This window comes from Eulemur rufifrons, chromosome 20 (assembly GCF_041146395.1).
Source record: "Eulemur rufifrons isolate Redbay chromosome 20, OSU_ERuf_1, whole genome shotgun sequence".
Taxonomy (NCBI): domain Eukaryota; kingdom Metazoa; phylum Chordata; class Mammalia; order Primates; family Lemuridae; genus Eulemur; species Eulemur rufifrons.
Genome location: NC_091002.1, coordinates 11233578 through 11250208, shown reverse-complemented (window position 1 = coordinate 11250208; position 16631 = coordinate 11233578). Strand labels below are relative to the sequence as shown.

Sequence of the window (16631 nt, the reverse complement as noted above, 5' to 3'; positions counted from 1 at the left end):
GGTGAATTTCAATTACATTGCTTCAGTCTGTAGCAAAAAATGGCAGCCAATGAAATGGCTCTAATGAAGCCTCATTATTACTGAATGCTCGGAGTTTTTGACACATCCTGTAGATCACTGACACAAACCCTTGTTGGCCAAAACGTAGTAATGATAATTGCTAATATTCCCATTGCACGTGGGGCTATGCTTGAGCTGCCTCAGCTAATCCTTGTGAAGGAAAGGGTCACATCCAACTTCAGATGCAGACACTGCAGTGTAGAAGGTTCATTGAGGTGACCGAAGTCCCCCAGTTAATTAACTCCTTGGCAGAGAGAGGATTTGAACTCAAATTCCAGAGACTGAATTTGTAACCATACCCTGAACTAAATATTTAATTAAATAGGAACTGTGCAAAAATCTTGTTGCCCACATCTGCTTATATTTTTTGGTGCCATTAATCTGTTGTACGTGACTAATTTGCTGGCTATCAGAGAAAAACCTGCAATTTTGTGAACCACCTGCTGAAAACAAGAGACTGAAAGGAGGAGACATTGAGGATCAGAAAGTCTGAGCCGGGACCAGCCTGTCGCTGGCCCCTGGGGGGAAGTGGCCACGAGCCCGGCAGCCTCACCTGAGTTGTTCTCCATGACAGTGTAGATGAGCTTGCACACCCTCAGCAGCAGCATCACTTTCTTCTCCGGCGAATACATCTTCTGCATGGTCATGAATTTGACTTTGATTTTCTCCACATCCACGAAATCAGGGGTTGGGGCGAAAACCCCCAGCTCCTGCGGGTTCCTCTGCCGCACGAGCTGCAGGTTCTCCTTGAGTTGTTTCCACGAGCCGTCGGCCACGTGGAAGTCCTTCAGCATGGCCTCCACGTGCCCCTTCAGGGGTTTCAAGATGCACTTGTGCATGGCTTTTTCCAGCACCACATCTGCCAAAGAAAGTGCAGCTACTGTGACCATTGTCTGAAGAAAGAAGAAACGCAACGTCTGCTTTCTCAGAATGGATGTCTGCAACTTTATGCATCGGTTACAGGGCAGACAAGCCACACTTTAGCACCCAGACAACAGACAACACATAGCAGCACTATGACTCACACTTTTTTTCTGTAAAGACAGGAAGAAGGAATCTTCCTTAATAATGTCTTGCTTGCATATAATTACTGCAATGAAATATATTTGTTTTAACTACTTTTATACCCCCTCTCCCCGTAAGTACAGGGAACTATTCTTAGAAGACATTCTTTTGACCTACTCCTTCAACTGGTCAACCAATCGACTAGAAAGCAAACGTCTTCTTAAAGGAAAGGTTTTCTAACAGCGAGCGTTCAAGAGCGCTTAGAATATTTCTGAGTAAATAAAGCCAACTAAATATAATATGTGATCTTTGGATTCCGGACCAAAAAATTCTGTATTTCATTTGCTATGAAAGACATTAGTCGAGCATTAGAGAGATGTGAATAAAGTCTGCAGATTAGGTAATAGTGTGAACATGGCATCAGTGTTAATTTTCTGGGTTTGATAATTGTGCTGTAGTTATGCAACCAAATGAGCTTGTTTTAAGAAATACACACCGAAGTATTTAGGGGTAAAGGGATATAATGTCTGTAACTTACAGATGGTACAGAAAAAAGGAGAGCATGTATGAGTACACGTGTGTGTGCGTGTGTGTGTGAGTGTGTGTATGAACAGAGAGAGAGAAAGGAGGATGAAGCAAATATGGAAAACTGCTAACATTTGGGGGTCTGGGTGAAGGGTAGACATTTCTTTATGCTATTGTTGCAACTTTCCTGTAAGTCTGAAATGATTTCAAAATTAAAAGTTAAAAAGTTCTTGAAATGTGTTTCTGTTCAGAGTTAGGAAATACCTTTAGGTGTGTGTAGGAGGCATTATTTTTCCCTCCTTTGAATGCTTGCCCAGTGGAGTAGCTCTCTTGGCGGATACTAAAATGACAAGTACCATAAATTTGGGGGTCTAGGATGAAGATTATTTGTACAATAATACATGCTCTGCCTTGTCAATACCAGTTTTTCAGCCTCGCATGTTTGCACATTCTCGTCAAAGCCACCGGGGTTCTACGGCAGCATCTGCATCTAACATATGACACTTTAATGCTAGTCCACTCTGGAAGCCCATGGATCCACTTACATGTAAGATTGGAAATAGCTGCATTATCTCTCTGGCCTTTGGAATTCCTGACACTGGATCAGATCATATTGAATTCAAATTATTACCAATTATTAGAAGGTCAGGAACAGAGAGAAATCTAAGCCAGATGTACAAACATCAAAAACAACTTTTCCATACCCCAAAGTTAAAACTGAGACCCAAAGTTAAGGCTGACTCCATAATGATCAGATTCCTCAGCCTGGGTTTTCCTTTGTTCTTCCACCTCCGTATGTTATCCAGGAGATCTTTGCTTAAATATAGAGTTTGGGGCTGGGCGCGGTGGCTCATGCCTGTAATCCTAGCGCTCTGGAGGCCAAGGTGGGAGGATCTTTTGAGCTCAGGAGTTCGAGACTAGCCTGAGCAAGAGCGAGACCCTGCCTCTATTAAAAAATGGAAAGGAATTACATGAACAACTAAAGATATATAGAAAAAATTAGCCGGGCATGGTGGTGCGCACCTGTAGTCCCCGCTAATCAGGAGGCTGAGACAGAAGGATAGCTTGAGCCTAGGAGTTTGAGGTTGCTGTGAGCTAGGCTGACACCATGGCATGCTAGCCAGGGCAACAGAGTGAGGCTCTGTCTCAAAAAAATAAAAATAAAATAAAATATAGAGTTTTATATAATTTTAGAAATCTAAGTGATATTACAGAGATTCTAAAGTAAGAAGAAAAACAGAACAACATACTCACTTCACATCTGGCATTAAAACAAATTACTTGGTTTGCATTGGTTGTTATGGGTTAATAAATTTGTGCAACTTCATAGTATCTTTGGCTTTACCCTATGTGGTCATTATGGTTAAAAGTCAATAACAGCAATTAATGTTGAGTGCTCAGATGAGGCTCCATCTGAGTGCTTTACTTCATTAGTATCTAATTATATTTTCACATAATACTAATATTATCCCCATTTTACAGATGAGGAAACTGAATCTCAGCAATGACTGATGGCTTGCTTGATACACTATTTTAAACAACCATTTTTACTATTTTTCAAAGTAAATGATCTTTTAATTCTAAAGCTCAAGATGCTTTAAAAACACACACCAGTTTATTCCTCTCATCCAAAGCTTCTGAAAGCTACATTCATAGATGTAAGTGATCACTACTTGGTTAAAATGAGGGTGAAAGTCATGTCACTCATTAATTAGGAATGTACATGAATGTGCATAGCAGTGTTATTTATAGTAGTCAAAAACTGGAAACAATCCAAAGGCCCATCCCAATAGAATGTACACAGTGGACATATTTATACAATAGAACATTATCATGGAATTCAGACAATGGAATATATTCATTCAATGAAAAGGAGCACATTACTGCTCTAGATGCAACATGGGTGAATCTCTAGACACAATGCTGTGCGAAAGAAGCCAGATACAAGAGTAACTCCTATAGCATTTCCGTTCTGTAAATTTAACAGCAGGCAGAACTAATCTATGGTGACAGAAGTAAGGATGGCAGTTACCCCTGGGTGGCATATGGGCTAGGAGAGGGCACAGGGACCCTTCTGGGGAAATGGAGACGTGCTATATCTGGATCTGGGTAGTGGCTACATGGGTGTGCACATATATAAAAATTAGTTCAGCTGAGCACTTAAGCACTTTATGGATGTAAGTTAAACCTCAGTAAATATGTACAAATCAGAGAAACAAGAAACAACTGAAGACAGGCCTGAGATTTTCACCTTGAACTGCAAGGGCAGCTTTTCACTTCAGATTGAGTCTGGGCACCTGTGGGCCACAGTGTTAATACAAATCATCTCCAAAGGGCTCTGAGCTGTTCCTGGGGAATGGTGACAACAGAAAGTCCATTACTAGCAAGTTGCATGGGCTCCCTCATGTAACTCATCCTTGCTGCCGGAGAGGGGTGCTGGCTTTGCATGGTAAACTCCACCCTTAGGCACACATGGGCCTGCAGAAATCTGTAAGGAGGGTTGAAACCTATGACCAATTGCCAAGTGAGTAGCCCATTTTCTCAAAACAAAATGAAAAAGTAATTGCTAGTGCTGGATTTTTTTTTTTTTTTTTTAGTACTTTGTTTTTAAAGACCAGAATTTAAAAATAAGAAAGATTGATCTCTGCATTCTTTTCCAGAATGAAAAACGTTCTTGTCTTTACTCCTATCCTCCCCACCCTCCAAAATCCTTAATAAACATAAGGAGTAGGGCATAAGACTCCAGATGAACAGAGGGACCCGTGTCCCAGCTGGTTCTCTGCAGTAGGAAAAGCAAGGTTCTGCCTGTAAAGAAGGAAAAATGATTTTAGGAACACAAGGAACAGAGGATCTTTCAGAATGTGGACTAGCTCAGACAAAAAAGGAAAGAACAAATTGGTCACATGTCTCATAAACTACTACTCTGTTGTTTTCTATTATCTCTGGTTGCATTAACTATTAATACACTAAAACAAAACAAAATGTTTTAAACTGCAAGAACGATGACACTATTGTAGGCACTTTACAGGGATTGACTCTTCAAATCCTCAAACAACCCCACACAGGAAGGGCTATAATTCCTTCATTTTATAGACGAGGAAACTGAAACCCAAAGAGATCTATGTCACACAGCTAGCAAGAGGGGAAGTCGGGATTCAAAACCAAGAAATGTTTCCGGAGTTCTTGGAGTTATGTCAAATGTATTCATCCACAAGCAAACATACAAAACAAGCAATTGGAAACATCTGAAACCATCAAAGGAAAATGAATAAAATGATTATGTGTTTTTCTTAAGGCTCACTAATGTCTTTTCTATTTTTCTAATAACAAGAAAATACTAGAGAATTGTTTGAACCACAACAATTTGAATTTTAGAAACTAAATGTTACCTGGACTCTCTGAATGACCAAAACTGGAAATAAGTTTTCTAAAAATATTTATATAGATCATATCAATTGGTCCCACTCATAATCACCCATAAGAGAGAAGTGGCAGAGACTGTGGCAATTGCTGGGTTCTCTTCAACTCGATGTTACTTAATGCAGTAGTTTATAGGAAAAGGTCAATGAGTTTGGTGATTCACTCTTGTTACTTCTCCAAGAATTGGTTCACTTGCCTATTAAGAATGGGAGACAGATGCCTAGACCCTTTCCTTCACTCTAACCTAGAGCACAGATTCCAGCGGTTACAGATCAGATGAGGAGGCACCAAAAGACCGGGCAATGCATTGGCTTCCCCCTGGCTCTGTCTTCCTAAGCAACTTTGACCAAGTCCCTTCACCTCTCACTGCCATCGTCTGGACGGCCATCCCAATAACCGCCCATGGAAGGCCAGGCAGAACTAGCAGTCTGAAACTAACTGAGTTGGTGATTGTTAAAATACAAAATAATAATTCATATTCTGCAGAGGATTCTAACAGTACTCAAGCCTAGACAATGTAACACAGTCGTGTGCTGCATAATGATGTTTCGGTCAATGATAACCACGTATACAACTGTGGTCCTATAAGATTATAATACTGTATTTCTACTGCACCTTTGCTATGTTTAGATAAGTTTAGATACACCAATAATTATCACTCAGTTACAATTACCTACAGTATTCAGTACAGTAACATGCTGTACAGGTTTGTGGCCTAGAAACAATAGGCTATACCATGCAGCCTAGGTGTGTAGTAGGCTATACCATCTGGGTTGTGCAAGTACACTCTATGATGTTCAAATAACAATGCAATCACCTAACTGCATTTCTCAGAACGTATCCCCATTGTTACCTGATGCATGACTATATTAAAAATGTGCAGGTTACATTTTATCTTTGTCAAGTAACTTGTATGAATGACCTCTTGGTTTATTCTAATTCTAGCATTCTGATTATTTTTTAAAAGTAGTAGATCACATGCCATGAGTTGCTCAAGGAAGAAAAAAGTAAAGTAGTAGAAATAGAAGCTAATGTTTGATGACAATACATGGGCTTTTTTTGTAAAACCTCAAACTATGAAATTTAAGCATTTATAAATCACTAACATTTATTGGGCATTTATTTGTGCAGTTCCTGTTCTAAGATTGTATGTACTACCTTGTTAACCCTCACGTTAGCCCTATGAAGTTGGAACTATTGTCATTGTTATTTTACAGATGGAATGAGGCTCGGAGGCCAGATGACTTTCCCAGGATGGTGGAAGTGGGATGCAAACGAGGTTGTTCCTACTCCAGACAAGCCCAGAGATGGCATGTTGGGCCTCCCTCTGCACGAAAAGGGCAAAATGAGTTGATGCTTTCTTTTTTTTTAATGTGCTAACATATTTTCCTTTGGTTGTATTATTGGATTAAGTATCAGAACTAATGAGTATGTCATTCTACACACATTAAGCACTTTACGTATATTTAAACAACTCTTTGACCAAAATGGGCACATAATCCCTATTTGTCTTAGTTTGGGTTCTCCCAGATGCCGACTCTGAGACAAGGATTTGGGTGCGAGTGGTTAGTTTGGGAGGCGATCCCAAGGAGCCCCGCAGGGGAGGGAAGGTGGCCAATGTCCTGTGCTTTAGCAAGCCAGTTACCACTGCCGGCGGCAGCAGGAGCTCAACCCTGCTGGGGAGCTCCCAGGGGCAGCGTGGGACATGCCCTGGTAGAGGGTACTCCTAGAGGGCGAGGTGGGCATTCATTCCCCAGCCTTTCCCACCCCCTGTGGCCAGGGTTCTGATGGCGTGAGAAAGCCTCAGGCAAAATGTCGCAGGTGCTGGTGGACATCAGGCTGGTTAAGCAAGTGTCAGCGGGCAGGACAGTGTCCGTGACACCATGTCATATGTGAAGAAACTAAGGCACAGAGATATTAAGAAACGTGGCCAAGCACACATGGGTCACTGGCAGCGCAGAGGGGACTTTAAACCCAGCGGCACAGCCTGAACCCTTCCTCTGAACCACCGCACACCCCTGCCTTTCAGCCAAGAAATTTCTCCAACCCCTCTCAGCAGAGCTGGCAGCTTAGGAAAGTGAAAGGCAGTATCCTGAAAAGCCTCAGTGTGACACCCGGGCAGGCACCACCGCACTTCACTGATCCTCTGTTACAAACTTCTCATAAAAACCAAGCTGCCCGGTGTTGCAGAAGCACTTGGCTCAGATGAAAGGTCCCAGTGGGCAGCTTTCTGCTTTGTGAACTTGAGGGAAGATGACCTCACTCGGCCTCAGTTTCCTCATCTGTAGAATGGGGCCACTCACAGCTGCCCACTGGGACTGCTGGGAGGACTGCTGAGGTCTCGCACCAGGGCACCCCAGACCTAGCAAGTGCGCTGGAGTCACTGGTTCCCTCCATTCCCTTTGAGCAAAGGTAGATGCCTTGGAAAGGGACACTAGGGTTCATGATTCAGGCCTGCTTTGTTTTTTGTTTTCCAGTGTTAACTGTGGTTTGGTTTAAGATGGGGGTTGAATGGGCTTTGATGTATTGATTGAAAAGGCCTTGGTTTCCTGCCCGTCTCGCTCTTAGGCACTCTTATTTCCCCTACTCTTCCTCAGCTCCTGCTGAGGAACGAACATTGAAGAGTTGGAGCCTGGCTTCTGGGTTTTCCTTGCCTTGAAACTCCGTGTGTGCTGTCTCAGCCTCACTGTCCCCATCTAGCAGCCTTGAAACAACATGTGAGCCTGTGGGGAGCTTGTGCACCCTCCAGAACACTGAGATTTGAGGGTTAGAGCTGTCACCCCTGTTTCAGATGTGAGAACATGGCACACGGTGGGGGCCGGAGAACACCCAAAGCCCCGCTGTACTGAGATGAAGGGGAGATTCGCTGCATCACCACGGAGCCTTTGGTCTACTGACTGGGAAGAGCCCAGGTTGCTGCACCTGGTTTATTTTTGTCCACTCCAGGCATTGGCATCGTGGCTGGGCACACTGGGCCACATGTGTTCATGGCCAGCATGTGTTTTGATTGGTTGGCACTTGGGCTAGAGAGATTATTAAATAGTTTGACTCTTACTCTGCCTGGGGTGATCTTTCTAGAATATTCTCCACCACCTTAAGGCCTCAGCTCCTGGAGATCTGCCCCTGTCTTGTCCTCCTTTTCTCTTTCCTGCCATGTGCCCACAAAGAGACCAGGTTCTTGCTGAAGCAAACAGTTCTGCAGGTCCTCCGTGCCTCTGCCCGCGTCCCAGTGCTGTCCCTGCCTGCAGTGCCCCTCCTTCTGTTCCAGCAGGCTCCTTGTCTTCCTGCGCGTGGGTTCCGAGGACTCCTGCCTGCCTCCTTCAGACAGCTCCTCCCCACTCCCTGCGTCCTCACGGCTGCCTTTGCTGCCTGAGCCATGACATAGAGTGAATGAGACTTCTCTCCTCAAGGGGAAGCCCTCTGACAACCAGCCCCGGGGGTTGTGACTGGAGCCATCTGCAGTCCCTAGTGCGAGGCCTGCACATTGCACGTGCTCCAGAACTGTTGAACAGAAAATCCTTCCTGCAGGTGACTATGTGGGAATTGTATTTCTTCTCCTTACCCCTGCAGAATGCAGACCTACATATGACTCTAGTGAAATTGCCATCCATGTGTTGGGAAGGCAGAGTCAGTCCCCTGTCATTCTGCAGGGATGTCCTGTAACCTGGGTCAGCCTTAAGGATTGTCAGCCATGCATACTTTGGCCCATAAATAATAACTAATAAAGGATATGTTATCACCGTAAGGAAGATCCCACCAACCCAGCAAAGATGATGAAGAAAGAAAGACAACAAGCACCAGGGTTGTGATTTGCTTATGTTTTTGCTCATTTTGGTGGGCTTCAAGGAAGGCCTAAACAAAATATAGGCTATATGCATGTAATATTTTATGTAAGGGATCTGCCAGATGGATTTCAGGCCTTCTAGTAAAAGGCCAGCAAAAACCAAGGCAAGGAAGAAGACTAGATCAATTTTCCTGCCTGAAGAATTCCGAATAATTTATCTACATCTTCCTGTCGCAGGGAGGTGGAGTTAATTCCACCCCCATGCCTTGAGTGTGAGCAGTGCTTGGTGACTTGCACTAAGGGAGTTTGCAAAGAGGGGAACATTCGATTTTACAGGGCAGAAACCTGGCAAGCATGGCCTTGCCCAGGCGATCACGGTGAACATCAGCAGTAAGTCGTGCAGATATTGGATGCCTTCACCTCTGTGGTTTTCTTCCTGCCTCATGAAACAAACGGGAAAGGCAGTGGTAATAAGCTGCCACCAGAGTGTAGGCAAAGGCCCGCCACGGGAGTTGGTGTCAATCCAACTTGCATCATGGTTTGACTTCGCTAAGCTTTTGTTTCCTCATCTATAGAAACGAGGATAATAAATGGAGCCTCCCAAGGCATTAGGAGGATTAAAGGGGATTCTGTACCTAAAAATGCTTTGTGAACTATAAGGAGCCGCCCACGGGGAGGGATCACTGGTGCCTTTGCTCGCTCTATTTAAAACACAGTATGCGTTTAGCACAGGGGTGGCCGTGAGTCCCCCGGGGCCTTGACAATAACTGCGACGCTCCACAGTGGACATCGTGTCTGAGAGGAGAGAGCAGGGGCTGTGTCTGCGTGCTTGTTCCCTGCAGAGAGACTGGGCTAGCGAGACACGGCTGTGGGTTGCACCCGCGGCCCAGGGAGGGCTCCGTCTATGCAGCGCCTGCTTCACCAAGACAGCCACTGGGAGCCATCCTGTTGGCAGGGGTGGAGGGGTGAGAAGCCCTAAAGATTCTGAAGTTTCCACACAATCCATGCAGCATTTTAGGTGTCCTTTGGGTCACACTCCTCAATTCTTTCATGACTTCTTCTTTTACCTGGTGATGTTTCCTGCCCAGGAGGCAGGAAGATTCTAGGGACATAGTCAGAAAATACTCTGGTGCAGACATCACCATATGACTTATTCTGTGGTGCCATCCCCCCAGTCCACCTGTGAGCAAGGCCTCTCTGAATTACTGAGCTAAGAGCTCCCATGTGTGAGTATCATGACATCAAGGACTCACAATCAGAGATTCTCAACTCTGGGGTTGTGAACTTCCTTTTAGTTGATATAATTGACCCAATTTTGATGACCTAAAGTAAAAATTACTCAACAAAGCATATCGCCATGGGTGCTTCTTCTTGTTTCTACCTATTTAAATTAATTTTTGGAAATAGTACAGGCATTCTTTTTATACACCTCGAGAGGCCAATCTCTCTCCTTGTTCTCCACCCCTTGTGAACTGCACAAGGACATTTTCTTCTTGAGGGGACAGGGTCACATGAACTGGATCAGAAGTCGGAAGAGTCAAGGTTTTAATCTCAGTTTGGCACTAACTAACATGCCTCCCTGTTCACACCTCTAAGAATGGATCTTTATCTAAAAAAAAGAGCAGATAACTCAGGGGCTTGCACCAAACTGTGAACTGAAAAATTAAAAACAAGTCACACTAGAGATTGAAGCCAGAGCCAGAATTAAATTTTTAAAAAACTGATCTGAACCAAAGTAGTTGTGATTGTTTAACTCCTAGGGAATCAGTCCAATTCCCTTTTCTATACACACTTGTACTCTCTGTGTCTAACCGCATTTTCAGTATCACTTTTCTATTAAACAAAAACCCCTTGGATACGTAAATTGATGTGCTCTTTGAAATATGTGGGCATTGAGTTTCATGATACTTTTCCTTCAAATCATTAAAGTGCTTTTCGCAGAAAACATGCATGTTGGTTTGTAACAATTAAAGGAATAAAAACAATATTGTCTTGTTTTCACTATTGACTTTTAGGAATACAAACAGTTGGCTGTTTTGTGTCACTGTTGACAGCCTGTGGTGAATAGTTTGAATGAAACAGAAAACTTAGGATTACTAACATTTTTGGAGTTGGAGAAATTTTTTACTTGAAACAGGACTTGAAAACACAAGGATGTTCTAAGATTGACATCAAGTCAGAAATAAACATTCTTTGACTCAAATGACAACACTAATCACAACATTGCAACAAGTTCCGCAAAACAGAGATTTCTCTACCAGAAGTTTTGGATGAATTTCTCCCATTGGTTGAAAAAGACTGAAGCCAAAGTGGTGCGATGTGAAAACCCACCAATGAGGAAGCACATGGTGGAGCAACAAGTCACGCACCATGGACACCAGCAACGAGCATAACACATGCTATCAACGAAATGACCCACCCCTATGGCTTCAAGGGGGCCCTGAAAGCTGGGTATGCTTTTTGTTAAAGCTTTCGTTGTTCTTCCACGTACCACTGTGGAGGGGTTAGGGTGGGTGGATGTTCTGTCCAGAAGGGAAGCCCAATATATGGTCTTGGAATGAACAGAGAGCTGGTTCGCATGGGACCTAACCCATGTCTTACCCTCATTGGCTTCATTCTCCAACCAGGAGAGCCAAGTGGATATCAGGCAACTAACTAATATTTATTCAAGAACCTCTAAATGGCAGAGCTTTTGTGTGGAAGTGCTCTAAAGGGTAGTCTAAGTAGAATGCAAAACTCTGTGATAGGAGGTAATGTTTATAGTGGCAGTTTTTCCTTTTGAGATTGATTCAGTATTTACCGTTTATATTTGTCTAGAAAGTGCTACAAAGGATAGTAACACCAGCACATGGGCAAAATGTGAGTGGGTAAGAACTGTTTGTTGTTCCCACTGGCTTCTGTCTATGTAACTGAGGAACTGCCATTGGAAGAAGACATGTTAGTACTATCTCCATATGCTAAAGACATCTATGTGCATACATTCTCACAGTCATTTTCACCTGGAATGACTGCCTAATTCTACGGGAGTTAAACCAGTGAAATGCCTCCTCCTACTTCCTTGACTTCAGGATGAATGTTCTGTAAGTTAGGGCTTTCAATTAGAATTCCTGTCTTCTAGTGCAGAGCTATCTCCTTCAGAAGTTATAGGGAATGAGGATAGAACTAGTTTTTTTTTTTTTTTTTTTTTGAAGCAGAGAAACCCAGCTGGCATTCCTGAACAGCCTTACGAGCATCAGTGGACATCTGTTCAGGACAAATTTGAGGCTTGGAGTTCTGAGGATGGCATTCGAAGTGAAGACTAGCCAGTGTGCCGCCCAGGAGGTGAGACACGGTGAGAATGAGCACACATCCAGACAAGAGGGTCTGGATTGAACACGAGCTGCCCTGCTCACCAGGGCACGACCCTCTGCACATCACTCCACACATCTTGGTCTTTGTTCCTGAATTTGCAAAACATGAGTAAAATCTACTCAGATATACCAACCTTGAGTTAGGTCTTAAAGGTGTCGTGAATCCTTCCTTTAGGAATATGTAAAACATAGACAATTGGGTTACGTCCATGTTCTAATCAGAGTCCTAAGCTAGTAACTTGCATGTCTAAGGGGATTGGCTTTCTAATAATTAGGGTCACATCTGTCCCTTCAACTGGGCTTGTGATGAGTTTCTCAGGTTGATCTCTGCTCCCACTCACCACCTTCCCATTCATTTCAGAAGTTCAGCACTTTCACTACACTTTCAAAACAGACTGATGTTTTCATTGGTGAAGCAACAGGAGGAACTGTCTGCTTTACTGCAAAAGTTTAAAAAAAAAACCCAAACCCACAAAAGAGCATGGCAATGCTTTTGGAGGCCAGGCCCACATCTCAACAGAGAGCTTTAGTCTGAGCTGCCTTAAAGAAGGGTTGACCACTATTACAATTCCCTGGAATCCTGACGGGAACATATAAACACAAGCAGCAGCATGGGGGGAGCTTAGCAAACATGGGCTTTTCATCTGACAGAAGTTCAAGTGCTGCACCTGCTGGTTACTATCTGGTGTGGCCTTGGGACAAATGACTCCAGCTGGCACAGCCCTGCCTTCTTCCACTGCACACGGGATGCCGGTGCCTGTTGGACAGGGTGAGGCAAAGACCCGCTAGAACAGCTGGACCGGCTGCCGGCTCCTTCTGGAGGCTCCACAGATGTTGGCTTCCCTTCAAATTATGACCTTAGATTTTAAATTAAAAGCTGCATCCTTCTGGAGCAGCAAAGTGTATAATTTTCAGCATGTTTTTGGGAGAAAATGAGGGAGCCCTGGAGCTCTAAGAGCAAGGACTGTATCTGAACTTAACTACAAAGAAGCTGGCATGGAGAAATCAGAAGAAACCGGGACTAACTTGGGTTGGTGCTTACAACAGCAGCAGGGAAGGAAGGCCAGGCACTGTGGGCTGGTTGGCGCCACCCGCCACATAGCTCAGGCCTGACATCAGCGTCTGCCTGGCTGCCCCCCTGCCCCCCCGCTCCACCCCTGCCCCTGAGAGGAAGCATCTCCTGCAGGTTGGGGGCCGTTACCACGAAGTCAGAGCTGGTCTCCCTTGAAAGGGGGGCTCTGGTGGGACCGGGGAAAGAGGTGGCCTGTGTGGATATGCTGCCTTCTCCTTGAAGCCTTTCAGTTCCAAGGCACCTCACAAGGGCACATTCCTTTCAGCCACTCGCTTCAGCAACACCCCAGCTCTAACCACGCCCTGATCAACCCGGCCTCAGTCAAACCACAGGAAAACAAACAAGGCTTTGATTCCTTTGTGAGAAAATCAAAGAGCTGCTGAAATTCACTTAAAAGAGAAAAAGAGAGAGAGAAAGGGGTGGAGGAGAGAGAGAGAAAGAGAGAGCGTGAGTGAGAGAACTCTACCACACACTATTTACTACTTGCAACAAACAGATCCAATCAGAAAGAAAAAATTCGGGTTTAACTTATGCGCTGCTGGAAATGTTTGGTGGCTCCTTTGGCTGTCACTGCCCAGTGAATGAAGTCTCTGAAACTAACCTTCTACAGTCAAGCTTCTGAAAGGAAAAGAAACAAACAAACCAAAACAACCCTTCAACACTCTTGCCCTGGAAAAAAAGACTGCTTGCCAAATTCAAATCTGCCTCGGCCAAAGTTACTATTAACAATTCTGCCCTTAAATGGGGTTATAAAAAAAGTATTTCCCCTTGACTTCAGAGAAAACACCTTTTGTGTCACTTCCAAACTATGTTACTTATTTTAAAGGTACAAAAAAAGAGAGCTATCTTTATCTTTTTTTTTTTCTCACTGCAAACTGTGCCTCTTACAGAACTCTATGGGATGAAAAGCCTGCAGGGCAGTTACCTTTGGGATCCCAGGGGTCCTAGATGCTGGGCAGGTTCTGCTTACTGAGCTAGCTGGCACTTGTCACACAGGTGTGCTCACGGTGGAAACTCGACTCGCTGCATACCTGGTCTCTGAACATACGCTACACCTCAGTAAAAAGTCTACTTCACAAACAAAGCAGAACAAGACACCCACTGGCTCTCAGAAGACAGCAAAAATACCTTTGTGTGTCTGCAGAGATGCACACTTTCAGAAAACTCTCAACAGATGTAGCACACACCCGGCACGACAGCAGGCAGCAACTTGGACCCTCCGAACGCCAAACAGCACAAACCCTGAACAGAATCACCCTGCAGATCCAATCTGTCACTCCTGAAAACATTTTCAAGTCTGCCAGGTAGCAGCTGATTTTTCCATTCAAATTGGACCAGGGGGTGGAGTTTGATGTTGTTTTGAACTTCAGACTAAACCTCATCCAAAGTAAGTAACATAGGGTGCACTGGCCCGACAAGGTTACAGTAGATTGTATATTTGGGGGAAAAAAGTGGGTACTTACCTATTTGGTCTTCAGGGATCAGCGACTCGATGGGGGGGTCCAGCTCCGAGCTCTGAGACAAATAGTTCTTGACCTGGGTCATGAACTGCCGGATGGTCTGCAGCATGTCTGTGCTGGACACGTGGCACTCCTTGTTCTCCTGCAGGAAGCTCACGTAGTCCTGCACCAGGCAGCCGAAGTAGGTGCATTTGTCCCGGGACAGCTCGGCGATCCTGCGGACCATCCGCTTCTCCGGGGTCATGAAGGAGCTGAACACGCCGCTCACCTTCTGGAGCTGGGACTTGACGAGCTTGGGCAGCACGAAGGAGCTGTGCCTTTTCTTTTTGGACTTGATGGGGGGTGCCATGGTCTCCTGGTCGCTCTCCCCTTCGTAGTCCTCCAGGCTGCTGTTGGTGTCCGCCTCGTAGCCAAACAGAGGCATGCTCCGGTCGTACTCCAGCGAGTCGGAGGAGGAAGTGGAAATGCTCATGTCACTCAGCCTCTGCCGGCCTCCATGGCACGGGGGCCGTGATTCAGAGCTGGGCGGCTGGGCCCTTGTGCAATCGCCCGGGGCCTCGGCAGGCGGGGCTCCACCTGGGCTGCCAGCTGTGCCCAGCTCCAGCTCCCGGCCCGCGCCGGGCCGCCCGCCGGTCAAGGTCTTTGCGCCGCCTTCCGCCTCCAGAAAAGAAGCCTGCTTCTTCAGCCGCGGCGGAGGGATGGGAGTTGGTTTGGTTCCAGGCAGAGCTACGTTCCCATGTTTGTTATGGTTGACTGTTTCTGGCATGCTCGTCTGGGTTTCAGTCCTGGACAGCCGAGGGCTTGTGTGGAGACTATTAATAGCGGGTGGCGGGGGCCTGGGTGGGGGGGACCGAGGCCTCTCGGTGCCATTCGCGTTGGGAGTCCTTGTGCTCGGCCGTTTCAGGCCTCCACTGAGGTCCTGGCTGTGCACTTTCAAGAAAAGAGGATTAATAAAACACAGGGCTCCGTTGGTCTGGCTGCACTCCAGCTCTGAAGGCGTCCTGGTTTTTATAGAATGCACTCCATTTATAAGGCAGAGCTGACGCAAGGAGGCAGGACAGACGCCGTCGGAGGAGAGAGGGCTGTGGGGGCCTGGAGGGTTTGGGGGTTTGTTGTCAGCTGGAGAGCTCCAAAAATCTGAAAGTCATTATCAGTGAACACAAGAATGTAAATACAGTACACTTGGACCATTCCTGCACAAGTTAAAAAAAGCGCACTGCATGACAACGTGCACTTTGAGGAGGGGGGGCACCACACTGGGGGGTGTTTTTGGTTTTTCGGGGTGTTTTTTTTTTTTTTACAGCACTCCCTTACTGGAAAGGGCAGGAAGGCTGCCAGGGGCCTGTCACCTTCAAAGGCCTGGAGAAGTGGCTTAGCCAACATGCAATTCCAGTCCAGCCTTTTCACAGGTAAGTCGGAAGGAAAAAAAGAACTGGAATTGTTGCAACATAAGCTCTACAAAGGCCATCAGGGCTCCCTGACCTGCTTTACAAAATCCGAGTCAATGTATAAAGCAACACCACCCTTCCCAATCAACTTCTCCTGAGATGCCCTCCACAGAGGCAGCTGCCAGCCGAGGAATCGGGACTTGAAGTTCCCCTTTAATAGACAGGACCAGCAGCTGAGGCTGGGGAATGTTACACAATCTGCCTGGGGTTTTACACATTCAGCATTAAAACCCCAAGAGAAGGAAAATATCCTCGTGGGTCCATCAGCAAAAATCATGACAGCAAACTTATTCAAATGTGAAGTGCAGGTTCAACCAAATACCTTGGTGGTTTGCGGTGCAGCCCTCCTAAATCCTACAACCTCCTCACCCTGGCTGTAAATATTCAACCCTGTGGAGGGGCCCAGATTGCTTATTGCATCTGTACTGCCTGTGTTTCCTCTTATAGATGGGTCTCAGTTTCCTGTGCAAATCGAGGTGATCAATGTTGTCCTTTGTCATTGCCACC

General features: G+C 45.4%; 1 protein-coding gene across 4 annotated transcripts in view; it reads right to left on the bottom strand.

The window, feature by feature from the left end:
* The window catches only part of RIN2 (Ras and Rab interactor 2), a 212291-nt gene that overhangs the window by 10862 nt on the left and 184798 nt on the right, over positions 1-16631 (bottom strand). For all 4 annotated transcript variants that reach the window (XM_069495860.1, XM_069495861.1, XM_069495863.1 and 1 more), the window contains 2 exons: positions 14680-15813; positions 614-919 (listed from right to left, as the gene is read on the bottom strand). In XM_069495860.1, the coding sequence (XP_069351961.1) occupies positions 614-919; positions 14680-15813 (1440 nt within the window). The remainder of the gene's footprint in view (positions 1-613; positions 920-14679; positions 15814-16631) is intronic.